The sequence below is a fragment of the Spinacia oleracea genome, chromosome 3, assembly GCF_020520425.1.
Source record: "Spinacia oleracea cultivar Varoflay chromosome 3, BTI_SOV_V1, whole genome shotgun sequence".
Taxonomy (NCBI): Eukaryota; Viridiplantae; Streptophyta; class Magnoliopsida; order Caryophyllales; family Amaranthaceae; genus Spinacia; species Spinacia oleracea.
Window position 1 is genome coordinate 15,617,185 of NC_079489.1, and position 13,770 is coordinate 15,630,954.

Genomic DNA, 13,770 nt, shown 5'->3' on the forward strand with positions numbered 1-13,770 from the left:
CTTATAGTGTGATTGGCATTAATAGGTCTTTGTTAGCAATTAAAAGGTTGAAATCACACAAATAATCAAAATAATATAATCATGATAAATATGACAAAAAATATAAATTAATAACACCCTACAAAAAAATATGGTTAAAAATAATAAAGATAATTGGTCAAGGAAAAACTAGGTCTCTAAACACTCAATCATGGAATAATTTAATCATGCAAAATCTCTAATTTCGAATTCAAATCCCCAAATAAATCATGTTTGGAATTTCACCCAAACATTAACCAATATACTACTCCATCAACATAAAAATATGAAATTTAAAGAAAATAACAACTAAAAACATAAAACTAAACAATAATAATAACTAATTTAAGCATGAACATGAAATTAAACAAAACCAATTAAACTAATTAAAATAATAAATAAGTAATAAATAAGCAATAAATAAGGAGAGGGAGTACAAAATTCTCATTGATTGATGAATGAATTATTCAAATCTTCTTGTATTGTCCATAATACTCCATTTTCAATGATTTTTTCTCACTTTCACTCTCTAAACTACACTAATGAGAAACCCTAAACCCTAAAAAAAGACTAATTATGTACATGGTAATGAGTCCCCAAAAAATGGGTTTTTATACTCCCTCAAATTCAAAAGGGAAAATTAAAAACTAAAGAAAAAGAAGAAATTAGAAAGAGAGGAAAAGAAAAGGACAAAGATTAAAAAAAAAAGGGGGATTCTCTGACTTCTCTCGGCGTAGTGTAGAGTGTTTTGCTATCCTACGCCCGCCATTGTTATGGCTAAGGGAGGACGCCCAAAGAAGAATCTGACACAAATACCATTGCAGAAGTTGACGCCGGCAACTTCTAGCTCTCAATCGAGGGAGAAAGGGGATGCTACGCCTCTTGATGCCCCGATTCCTCATGGTGCGACGAATTCTATTGGAACTATTCCTAGAGATTTAAATGGTACAATTCCAGAGACGGTGCCGTCGGTTGCTTCTGCTAGACCTGTTCCACGGTGCTTAGACATGTCTGCAACTCCGTTTTTGGATGCGCCACTAGAGATTGTGAATCCTCCATTGGCGACAAAAGATATGAAATTAGGGGGTCGAATTATCAGGGATGAGAAACCTACTGCTTGCTTGCAAAGTTGTTCAATCGAAACTGAATCAATGAAATGGGCTAAAGCAATTATTTTGTATGTCATTGGAGATACTCCAACTTTGAAATATGTTTATACTTTCATAGCCAAACAGTGGAACTGTGCCTCTCCTCCTGAGGTGTATTTTCATACTGAGGGTTATTTTGTTGTGAGATTTGCTTCGTTGGAGGAGAAAAATATTGTTTTGTGCTCTGGTCCGTACACTATTGCTAATAGACCAGTGATTGTGAAAGGTTGGGCTCCCGACTTCGATTTTCATGCTGAAAATTTGAAGCTTGTACCTCTATGGGTGCAGTTGCCTAACCTTCCTTTGAATTGCTGGGGACATGACTCATTAAGTCGGATAGGTAGTACTCTTGGTACTCCGCTATTTGCAGATGATTGTACCTCTCAACAAACAAGGATTTCGTATGCTAGAATGCTCGTAGAGATTGATATAACCAGACCGCTAGTTCATAAGATTATGGTGGAGTCCCCTGGTGGAAAATAATTTGAGCAGAGGATAACCTATGATTGGGAACCTACATTTTGTAAAACTTGTCTGAAAGTTGGGCATGAATGTGATAGGCAGGGGCGTATTCCAAAGGTGATCCCTAAGAAAAAATGGGTGCCTAAAAAGACTACTCCTCCTGTTATTTCTAAAGTGCAACCTACTAATCAGCAGGTTACTACAGCCCCTACTTGGAGTGTTCCTCGAAGAGTAACTAGACCTACCTCTAGTGTTGCAGCTAGTGTTCCTATTGCTAATAATTTTGCGTTTTTGCCCAGAGATAATGTTTTTGAGGAATTGGAAACCACTACTTGTGAAATTGTAAATGGTGACACTGAAAGGGGCGGGGATCCTATCCTCTTTGGTTCTCTATGAAGATCATGTGCTGGAATGTAAGAGGTTGCAATAAGCCTTTTAAGCAAAAAGAGATCAAAAACTTTTTGCTTCATCATAAAGTGGATGTGTGTGCTTTAATTGAAACTAGAGTTAAAGTAAATCAGTTTCCTAAAGCTTTTGCTAAAATCTTTAAGTGTTGGCAGGCCTTCCACAACCATGATCATGCTTCTAATGGTCGTATTTGGTTGGCTTGGAATCCTAAAATAGTTGCGCTCAAGGTATTTGTAGCAAAGTGACGAGTCTTGATAATGATGATAGCTTATTTTTCACTGTTGTGTACGGCTTTAATACTTCTGAGTTGAGAAAAGGAATGTGGCGATTTATTTCTACAATGAATACTCAACTCAATGCTCCTTGTTTGTTTGTTGGTGATTTCAACTGAGTGTTGTTAACTGATGACATATTACATGGTAATGCTGTTACTGCAGGAGAGGTCCATGACTTCGAGGAGTGTCTGATTGCTAATGGCCTGTCAGAAGTCAAGACTATCGGAAGATTATTACACGTGGTGCAACAACCAAGATGGCCCTGATAGAATTTATTCGAAGATTGACAGATGTATTGCTAACACTCTTTGGCGTAGTCAGTTTGCAACAATTGTTGCCGAGGTATTGGATACAAGTGTTTCTGAACATTGTCCTTTGATGGTGAACCTTGTCCAGAGTTGTAATCCGAGAACCACTCCCTTTAGGTTCTTGAATGTACTTACTGAACATGAAGATTTCAATGCTTTAGTTACTGGACAGTGGGAACACAGGTTTCATACCAATCAGCTTTTGAACATACGGTATAAACTCAAAGCTTTGAAGGGGCCTATAAAGAGTATTAATATGCAAGTTTTCAAGGGAACTTCTCAGAAGATTGATGATGTTAGGAACAGGTTGCAGTATGTTCAACATCAACTTAGCCAGAATCACTTCAATGCCCACTTGATTGATAAAGAGAAGAATTTGTTGTTAGAATTGGAGAAATGGAGTGACATAGAAGAGAGGATTTGGCAGCAGAAATCGAGAATAAATTGGATTCAACTTGGTGATTCAAATACTAAGTTTTTTCATGCTCATGCCAAAGAGAGGAAAAGCCAGAATGCTATTAACCTTCTTATCAAGGATGATGGTTGCAGGTTACAAACTCATTAGCTCATTAAAGAGGAAATTAGAGCCTTCTATGCTCAGCTCATGGGGAGTGCAGCAGACACTATTCCTATGATTGATAGACAAATTGTGCAGAGGGGTCCTGTTCTTGATCAGAATCAACAAGTTCATCTTTGTTCCCCCTTTTCACCTCAGGAGATAAAGAAAGCTTTATTCAGCATGGAATCCTCGAAGGCCCCAGGTATGGATGGCTATAACGTGCATTTTTTCAAGTGCACTTGGAATATTATTGGTGAAAGTGTCATTAGTGCAGTACAGGAATTCTTTAGGTCTGGTTTCATGCCAAAGACTATCAACTGCACTTATGTTACTCTCTTACCCAAAGTTCCTCATGCTTCCTCTGTTAAGAACTTTAGGCCTATTGCTTGTTGCTCCGTGTTATATAAGATTATTTCTAAAGCTTTAACTAATAGGATGCAATTCTGTTTGGATTATCTTATTAGTGAAATCCAATCAACGTTTGTGAAAGGGAGAGTTATCTTCGATAATATCCTCCTTAGCCATGAGTTAATCAAAGGTTATGGTAGGAAGGGTATTTCGCCTAGATGTATGCTTAAAATAGATCTTCAAAAGGCTTATGATTCTGTTGAATGACCGTTCCTTAAGTTCTTATTGTTGGAGATGGGGTTTCCTTTCCAATTCGTCAGTTGGGTAATGGCTTGTTTGACCACTGTTTCTTATTCGTTTAATGTAAACGGGGATATGACTATTCCGTTTCAAGCTCGTAAAGGTCTTAGGCAAGGTGATCCAATTTCACCATATCTCTTTTCCCTGTGTATGGAGTATCTTAACAGGTGCTTGTTGGAGTTGAGGGGTAATTCGGCTTTTAAGTTTCATCCCCGATGCAAAAGACTTTATCTGATTCACGTTTTCTTTGCTGATGATCTTCTCCTCTTCGCCAGAGGAGACATCGAATCTGTAAGACAACTTTTCAGTCTTTTAACCTCTTTTCTAGTGCTTCTGGGCTTAAAGCTAACCAAGCAAAGAGATCAATTCATTTTGGTGGAGTTACTACTGAGATCCAAGACGCAATTCTAGCTGAATTTTGTTTGGTCAAAGGCGACTTGCCTTTTAAATATCTTGGAGTACCTCTTTCTTTGAAGAAATTGTCAGTTATGCAATGCTAACCTTTACTCAGGAAGATTATTGCGAGAATTGATAGTTGGTCCTCCAAGCTGCTTTCTTACGCTGGGAGGCTGCAGCTTATCAAGTATGTCTTTTTTAGTATCCAAACCTATTGGTGCCAGGTGTTCTTACTTGCTCAAAAAATCCTCAATTTGATTCAGACTGCTTGTAGGACTTTTTTGTGGACGGGCAAATCTGGTGCTTCGAGGAGAGCTTTAGTCTCTTGGGATTACTTGTGTCTGCCCAAGTCTGCTGGTGGGTGGAATATTACTTGCCTGAAGATGTGGAACGAAGCAGCCATTTGTAAACTCTTATGGAAGTTGGCTCAAAAGAAAGACAAGGTTTGGGTACGATGGGTTCATGAGTTGTATGTGAAAAACAATGACATTACAAGTATGGACACTCCTCCTCAAGCTTCATGGGTTGTAAAGAAAGTTTTTAGCGGCATGAAAACTTTTCTTAGTATTCCTAATGGGCTGTCTGTACTTGAGAACTCTAGCTTCTCAATCAGGAAGGTTTATAGTGCCATGAGAGGGGACGTCATGAAGGTTAACTGGAAGAGACTAATCTGGAAGAGACCAAAGAGTGTTTTTATCACATGGTTAGCTATCTTGCATAGATTAGCTACATGTGAGTGTTTGCAGAAGATTGGTGTAATTCATGATCAGCAATGCATACTCTGTAATAGAGAGGATGAAACCTTATCTCATCTTCTATTTAAATGTGACTTTTCAACTGCGGTTTTGAGATGGCTTGGTATATCGAGAGCTCCGGGAGACTGGGCTAGTGAGTTGCAGATTGTCAATATCAGGTTCAACTCCAACTCTCCTCTTCATCAAGTTTACAGGATGTCTCTTAGCATCACTGTTCACAGCATTTGGAGATAACGAAATTACAGAAAATTCAAGAAGATTGAGCAGAATTTTCAAAGATTGTCTACTGAGATTAAGCTGCAAATTTGTGCTAGAAGCCTAATGAATAAGAAGCTTCAGCTCAGCGTTGGTGCCTTAGTACTGTTGCTGTAGGTATTGATTGTTAGTTGTGTCCTTCTGGTTGTTGCTTAGGCCTGCTGGTGTTTGGTGTTTGGTGTTTGGTGTTTGGTGTTTTTCTGTCTTTTCTTCCTTTGTTTTTCTGAAAGGTAGTATGTGTTTTAGGTTTCACCTGTTGTTTCTGATGGTTGTTCTTAACTTCCTATATTTTGGTTGATAAAATCTCTAATTTACCACACAAAAAAAAAGATTTAAAAAAAAATGAAAAAGAGAATAAAAGGGAAAAATGAAAAGGAAATAAAATCCCCCCAAAAATTCATACCCCCTTACTTTCTTCGTCTTCACTAGTTCACTTCACTCGATGCATCGTTGCTGCTGCTATTTCAAATCAAAATGATCATCAGCCATCGACCATCATCAACGTTCCATCATCATCAACTGTCATCAACGATCATCATCCTCACCTTCAATCAACACCGGCAATCACTCAAGAGGAATCGCATCCCTTCAATTCGAAATTGTACGGAGATGAATCGAGCTACCAACAACCACAAGAGCAGCCACGTGGCTTCATTAATTCCGTACAATATTGGTGGTTCGGGGGAACTTACTCGGTTTGGGCGAATTCCATTCAGGTTCGACCGAACCTCAAACAGTTAGTAACTTCACTAAAACTTGGGTTCGGTCGAACACATTTACAGGTTCGAACGAACCAATATTCTATGTTTTCCTCTGTTTTGGGATGCATTTGAGGCTGATTTTGGTGGTGCTTTTGGTTGTGCTCAGCGCTGCTGCAGTGTGGTGAATAGTGCGGGCTGAGATGATTGAGTGTTGTGGTGGCTCGGTGGTGTTGGAGGGTGCTTCTGGGTTGCGAGGAGACGGAGTATGGTGGGATGAGGGGTTGAGGTGTTGTGGTGCTGCGTGGCTAATGCGACGGAGAGGAGAGCTGAAGATGCTTCTTTGCTTGGTGGTGCACTTTAAAGAGTGCGGTGTAGGATAAGGCATCCAATTTTTGACCAAGATTACTATCAATCGGCCTTTTCATCCATTTACACTATAGTAAACCTGGTCCATGCTATGGACCAGGGTATTATAGTCTTTGCGTTGTTGCGTGCGAGAAGTTGTTTGTAACTGTCACGTGCTTTCCTAATTATATATATGTTTTTTTTTTTTAATTTCCTTTTTCCCGGCTTTTGAACTTCTCATTCAACTTCTCTCTCTAAACTGTTTCCCAACTTCTCTCTGAATTTCTCTCTCCATTTCAAATTTAATTTCAGTGATTATTTTCATCCATTTGCATCAAATTACTCTTCCGATCTTCTTTTTTCTAAAAAATGGTGAAGAAAGCGGCACCGAAGAATCCGGCAGCGAAGAAACCGGCAGCGAAGAAACTTGAATTCGACAATTCCGTCGCTGAAATGGCTGTTGAAGCTCCTCGAAGGCGAGGAAGAAGGCCAAATGCTGTTTCTGAAGAAATTCCTGGTAATTCGAACTTATTTTTTGTTTGATTTTGAATTATTGAAATGTTTGTGATTTTTGCTGAAATTAGGTTTAGTGTTTTATGCAGTTACTGTTTCAAAGATATAGTTACCTTTTATTTGCTGTTTCTGAAGAAATTCCTGTTAATTCGAACTTATTTTTTGTTTGATTTTGAATTATTGAAATGTTTGTGGTTTTTGCTGAAATTAGGTTTAGTGTTTCATGCAGTTACTGTTTTAAAGATATAGTTACCTTTTATTTGCTGTTTCTGAAGAAATTTCTAGTAATTCGAACTTATTTTTTGTTTGATTTTGAATTATTGAAATGTTTGTGGTTTTTGTTTGAAGTTACTGTTTCAAAGATATAGTTACTTTTTATTTTATGTTACGAAGTTTTTAAGTGTTTTTATTAGTGACTGGTTTGTTCGTAGTTTTTTAGAGTAATTATATTTTTAAAAGGTTACTATATTTCTAAAACAGTAACTATGTTTTTAAAATAGTTACTGTCTTTTTAGAAAGTAAATTAACTTTAAAATAGTAATTATGTGTTATAATTAGTTACTATCTTTTTTAGAAAGTAAATATAACTTTAAAACAGTAAATATGTGTTATAAATAGTTACTGTGTTTTTAGAAAGTAAATAAACTTTAAAATAGGAACTATGTGTTATAAATAGTTACTATCGTTTTTAGAAAGTAAATATAACTTTAAAACAGTAACTATGTGTTATAAATAGTTACTATCTTTCTTAAATGTTATTATAAAATTAAACAGTTACTATGTATAATAAATAGTTACTATCTGATTTAAATGGATACTCTATGTTTATGTATTTATTATATTATTTGAAAGGTTACTATATGATTTTATTGGTTACTATGTGATTGTAATGGTTACTATATAGTAATATTTTGTTTTATAATTGTTTTGTTTCAGTTGCTAAGGAATCTGTGTCTATAAAGAAGAACAAAAAGGCTGGCAGTCCGAAATCAAAAGCAATTGCGCTTGTATCTGAAAAAGAACCAATTGAAGAAGAACAACCTAATCAACTAGTTTTACAAAATTCTTCTCTGGTTGACGTTCCACAGCCTGAATCTCATCAACTTCATTCACAAGTTTTGAAAGAAGTTGGCGCTGATGGCCTGCCTATCGTGTAAGTGTTAGTTTAATTTAGTTAATTGTTCTAAATAGTTACTATATGTTCAAAATAGTTACTATGTTCTAAATAGTTACTATATTTTTTAAAATAGTTACTATATGTTGTAAACAGTTACTATATGATTCCAAAGGTTACTATATGTTGTAAACAGTTACTATATGATTCCAAAGGTTACTACATGTTTTAAATAGTTACTATATGATTCCAAAGGTTACTATATGTTTTAAATAGTTACTATATGTTTTGAAATATGTTCTAAATAGGTTCTATGTGTACTATGTTTACAATAGTTACTATATGACTCCAAAGGTTACTATATGTTTTAAACAGTTACTATATGTTCTAAATAGGTTCTATGTGTACTATGTTTACAATATTGACTATATCAAAGGTTATTATATGTTCTAAATAGTTACTTTATGTTTTAAACAGTTACTATATCTTCTAAATAATTACTATATGTTATAAATAGGTTCTATGTGTATGTGTAGTATAGGTACTATATTATTTGAAAGGTTACTATATGTTTTAAACAGTTACTATATTTTCTAAATAGTAACTATATGTTTCTAATAGTTACTACATGTTTTAAACAGTTACTATGTGTTCTAAATAGTTACTATATGATATATAAAGCTGACTTACTTTCATTATTCATTTTTTTCAGGTTTAATTTTGATACACAATGTTCAGGAGGATCATTGTGTAAATTAATTAAAGACTTCTCTCCTGATCAAAAGGCAGCTGTTCAAGAGATAGGGTTTGGAGGATTGTTAGGCCTTCAATTAAGTCGAAAAAACACTCAGATGATGTACTGGTGCATCAAGTGCTTTGATGGTGTGAGTTCTCTGTTTACAATCAGTGATTCCAAGCAATTTGAAATCACTGATTATGATGTGTACGATTTGTTTATGCTCCCCCTTTCTGAGCTGGAGGTTGAAGGGGTTAAACGTGGGCGCAATTCCACTAATCCTGATTTTGATTTGAAGATCAAGTGGAGAAAAGAGTTCGGTTTTGAAGAGGTCAATGCTCAAATTCCTATAAGGTTGCTTGAGGACAAGATTAAATTGTTGACAGATGGTGGTGATCTGTTTAAACAATTATTTGTTTTTGTTGCTTTCTCTACATTTTTTACTCCAACAGCCAATAGGACTGTAGATTTGAGATTGGCTAAGGCTTTGGAAGATCCTAAAATGATTTCCAAATACAATTGGTGTAAATACGTTCTTGACGTATTATGTGAGGAAACAGTGAAATTTAAAAATAGTTTATTGAAAGGCAAAGATCAAAAGACATTTGGAGGCTGTGTTGTGTTTTTGCAACTTGTGTATTTTCAGAGGATTAAGTTTAGGAATTCCAGTGGTATTCCTGATCAATTACCTCTTATTCAGCATTGGACATCGAAGATGGTAACCGATCGGATTCATGCTGAAAATGCCAATATGAGTGCATTATATGGTTCTGGTATATTGGAGAAGGGGAAGTATCCAATTTCCAAAAAGTTTGTTTTTGTTGATGGTCAAATAGATTTGACCCAAATCAAATCTATTTCGAAAGAAAATGAAGCAGGCAGCAGTGGGGGAAGAGCTGAACAGCCCTATGTTGGGCGTCGAATTCCAAGTCGGCGTCCTAGGATTCTTCAGTTTGAAATCCCTAATTCTCATCCTACAGATGAAGAAATTTTCTCTAAAGCCACTGATGTAAGTTTATTTTATTATTGATATATTTGTCAATATATAGTATAGTTATTTTTTATATGCTATAGTTATCTTTTATACACTATTGTTATCATTATCTTTGGTTTAGTAAATGTAGGTATATATAATTATCTTTTATATTCTATAGTTATCTTTTCTGTACTATAGTTATCTTTCACATACTATGTTACCATTACTTTGTTTTAACAAATAGTAACTATATGTTTTAAACAGTTACTATATGGTATAAATAGTTACTATATGTTTTATGTACTATAGTTATCTTGTGTATACTATAGATATCTTTTATATACTATAGTTACCTTTTATTTACTATAGTTATCTTTTATTTTCTATAGTTATCTTTTATATTCTATAGTTACTTTTCATATACTATAGTTAACTTTTATACAGTTATCTTTATATACTATAGATACATTTTCTTATAATATTTTTTGTATTTTTAGTTAAATTTTCATATTATGTTCCATATTTAAATTTATGTATTTTGTTATTAGGATTTTCATGGTCAGTGGTTGTTGATGAAGAGAGATCTGGATGTAGTTTCAGCCATCCATGCTGAAGAGCTGTTCAAATTAAAGGCTTCAATGCCTTCGCAGAACCATGGCGATGATATTTTGGAAAATTCCACTTATCAAAAGATGGTTGATGAGTTGGTGGAGATTCATCAGTTGGTGAAGAATCTACCAAATGGTTGGGATGACATTTTTGGTTCAAGTAACAATCCAGTTGTTACTGCTGCCCCTCAACCTTCTGCCGTTGTTCCAACTGAGCCTGCAGTTGTTACAGCTGCTGTTGTTGATGCAACAACATCTACCGAAGCAATTATTCGAGAAGTTGATCCTGACACTCAAATAAATGCAGTTCTTGATTCTTTGAAAAGCAAAGATAAAGAAATTACGGAGGATGATGATGAAGAAATAGAAGAATATGAGCGCGTGTGGGCTGGATTTCAAAAATGCATCATTAACAACCATGCTGTATCAAGAGTGAATGTCAGTGTCTATGGCATAGAGGAAAATGTGATGTTTATGTCTCCGTTTATGATAGCATTTGAAGATTTAATGAGGCATCTTCCAGCATTTGTTCAAGAAGCTGTGGACTTTGCTGCTCTGACTGATGGAGAGGGTATTTTGACTGAGTAAGTAGAAGTTTTCTCATTTAATAATTTATAGTTACCTTTCAAATAATATAGTTACCATTCATATATTATAGTTACCTTTCATATATTATAGTTAACTTTCATATAATATAGTTACCTTTCATATAATGTAGTTACCTTTCATATAATATAGTTACTTTTTATTATTTATAGTAACCCTTCATATAATATAGTTACCTTTCATATAATATAGTTACCTTTCTTAAAAGTGAAGTTGTTGCCCTAACTTTATAGTAACCTTTCATATAATATAGTTACTATTTGTATACTATAGTATCCTTTTGTTTACTATATTTACCTTTTATATTCTATTGTTACCTTTTATTTATTATAGTAACCTTTATAATTCTTCTGACATATTTATTGTTTCTTTTTTATGTTTTTCAGTGATAAAGTTATAGAATACAATCATTTTATTGCGGTAGGAAGAGATGACATGTGGACCCTTCCTTCCACATTTGATATTCTTTTGATTCATATTGAAGCTTGGGCTTTTTTATTGAATGAAAATGAAAGGAATCCTGCTGGTTCTCCTCAGAAGCTGTTTTTAGGTGGCACATATTGTGTAAGTTATATTTTTAATAATATAAAATGTTAATTATTTTAAATTTTTTTGGCCTTTGTTTAATTTTTCTTTTAATATTGATTTGCAGAAATATGTTGCTGATTTGATTGAGAAACCAGGCAATGAAAAAATCTTGTCTGAATTGTGTGTTTGTCTTAATTATGGTGTGAAAGATGTAAATGGAGTTCAATCGTTGAAAGATTGTAATATGGTATGATTTATATTTTCTTTATATAACCATATTATCTTCTTTTTTTTGTCTCCTTTCTTGTAGTTGTAATCTGTTGTTTTTCTTTTTTATATAGATTTTTGCTCCTGTTCTGATTGAAGACCCGAAGCATTATTACATGTTTGTCATTAGTATGAAAGACAAAAGTGTCTATTTCTTTGATAATATGCTTCTGGAACCAAAAGAGATGGAACAAAGGAAGAAAGCTTATTCTGTCTTGGTAAGTTTTTTTTATAGTTACCTTTTTTGTTGTTGTAGTTACTCTATAAATGTTATAGTTACCTTTATATTAGTCTTTCTTTTTTAGAGGAACTATATTTTTGACAAGGTTACTATTTGTTTAAAACAGTAACTATGTTTTTAAAATAGTTACTATCGTTATAAAATAGTTACTATATGATTCCAAAGGTTACTATATGTTGGTAATGGTTACTATATGATTTTAATGGTTCCTATATGATTCTAATAGTTACTATATGATTTTAATAGTTACTATATGATTTTAATGGTTACTATATGATTTTTAACCAACTGGTAATAGTTACTATATGATTTTAATAGTTACTATATGATTTTAATTCTTACTATATGTTGGTAATAGTTACTATATGATTTCAAAGGTTACTATATGTTGATAATACCTACTATATGTTTTGTACAGTGTTCTTCATTGGAAAAACTACTGAAAAATATGGATAACATTCATCATGAAGATATTAAAAGCTTCAAATTTATCCCGGTCGGTGGTAATTGGAAGCGAGGTGCTTATGACAAAGACTGTTGTGTCTATTTGATGATGTTAATGATGGTTTTTCATGGTGTTGAAACGGTACAAGATGGTGTTGGGATTTTTGACTTTGATCCCTTGGCAGATGTAAGTTTTTGTGTTAAAAATAATTAATGTTATTCATATTTTTCTTTTCATTCTTTATAGTTATTGTTTTGTTATCATAGTTACTGTTTTTATTCTAATAGTTACTGTTCAAATATTTGCAGGAAGATTTCAGGAAGTTTCTCAGGGCTTGTATTTGTGGCACCATTGTGTTGTCAGATTTGAATTGTTACAGAGATGAATATCTGAAACGAATGGTTGCATTCAGGAAATACAGGAAACAAGATGTTTTGGATGCCCTAATTAAACAAAGGGAAGAGTTGACGCAGAAATACATGAATGATGCTTCAAAAATTGAAATTGTTGCAAGAAATAGTTCAGCAAGGAAATCCAAACATGTTGAAACAGAAGATGAAGCTGAGACAGATGTCAATGTTGAAGGGAAAGGACGTGGCAAAGGCGGGAGACGCACCCGAGGAGGCAGACGCGGGAAGGCACGTGGACGAGGTGCTTCACGTGGTTAATAATTATTGCTGAAAAAACAATTTAATTTTTTGTGTTTGTATGTAGTCGAATTACTACTTAGAATGTACAATTCTAAGTTTGATATAGTTACTGTTCAAATAATTTTTTGTGTTTGTATGTAGTCGAATTCTAAGTTTGATATAGTTACTCTCAATGATTTTTAATTGTTTGATATATGAGAGTAATTATAACTTTTGCAGTATTTGTGTGATATTGTTCAATTTACTTATTTTAAATATAGTTTCTATTTGAATGAAATAGTTACCTTTCTTCAAATATAGTTACTCTTATAAATTTGTAAGTCATATGATGGCATAACGAAAGTTACTATATTATCAAAATAGTAACTATATTTTATATAGAGTTACTATATGTAAAGAAGGGTGACCACTAAATGTGAAGAGTTGGTATATATAAAAAGTGAATAATTTTGTGTATAAATTCAAATAGTTACTATCTTACAGATATAGTTATCTTTAATAAGATACAATTACTCTCTTTTTTATGGTATTTTATTTTTGAGTAACATATAGTTACTATAAGTCATTTTGATTGCATAAAAAACGTTACTATATTTTTTTAGAATAGTAACTATATTGTTCTAAGAGTTACTATATTTTTTAAATAGTAACTATATTTTATAAAAAGTTACTATATTGTAAAAAAAGTAAGTATATTTTATAAAGAGTTACTATATTATCAGAATAGTAACTATATTTTATTAAGAGTTACTATATTGTCAAAATAGTAACTATATTTTATAAAGAGTTACTATATTTTCAGAATAGT

General features: G+C 33.5%; 1 protein-coding gene across 1 annotated transcript; it reads left to right on the top strand.

The window, feature by feature from the left end:
- The first annotated feature begins 6,633 nt into the window (after window positions 1-6,633).
- LOC130469568 (uncharacterized) lies at window positions 6,634-13,130 on the top strand. The gene is made up of 9 exons (XM_056838925.1): window positions 6,634-6,795; window positions 7,728-7,944; window positions 8,618-9,650; window positions 10,166-10,809; window positions 11,218-11,395; window positions 11,484-11,606; window positions 11,701-11,844; window positions 12,286-12,498; window positions 12,621-13,130. Exons 1-9 carry the CDS (start codon window positions 6,648-6,650, stop codon window positions 12,978-12,980), a joined length of 3,060 nt encoding a protein of 1,019 aa, XP_056694903.1. The 5' UTR covers window positions 6,634-6,647; the 3' UTR covers window positions 12,981-13,130.
- The last annotated feature ends 640 nt before the right edge of the window (window positions 13,131-13,770 follow it).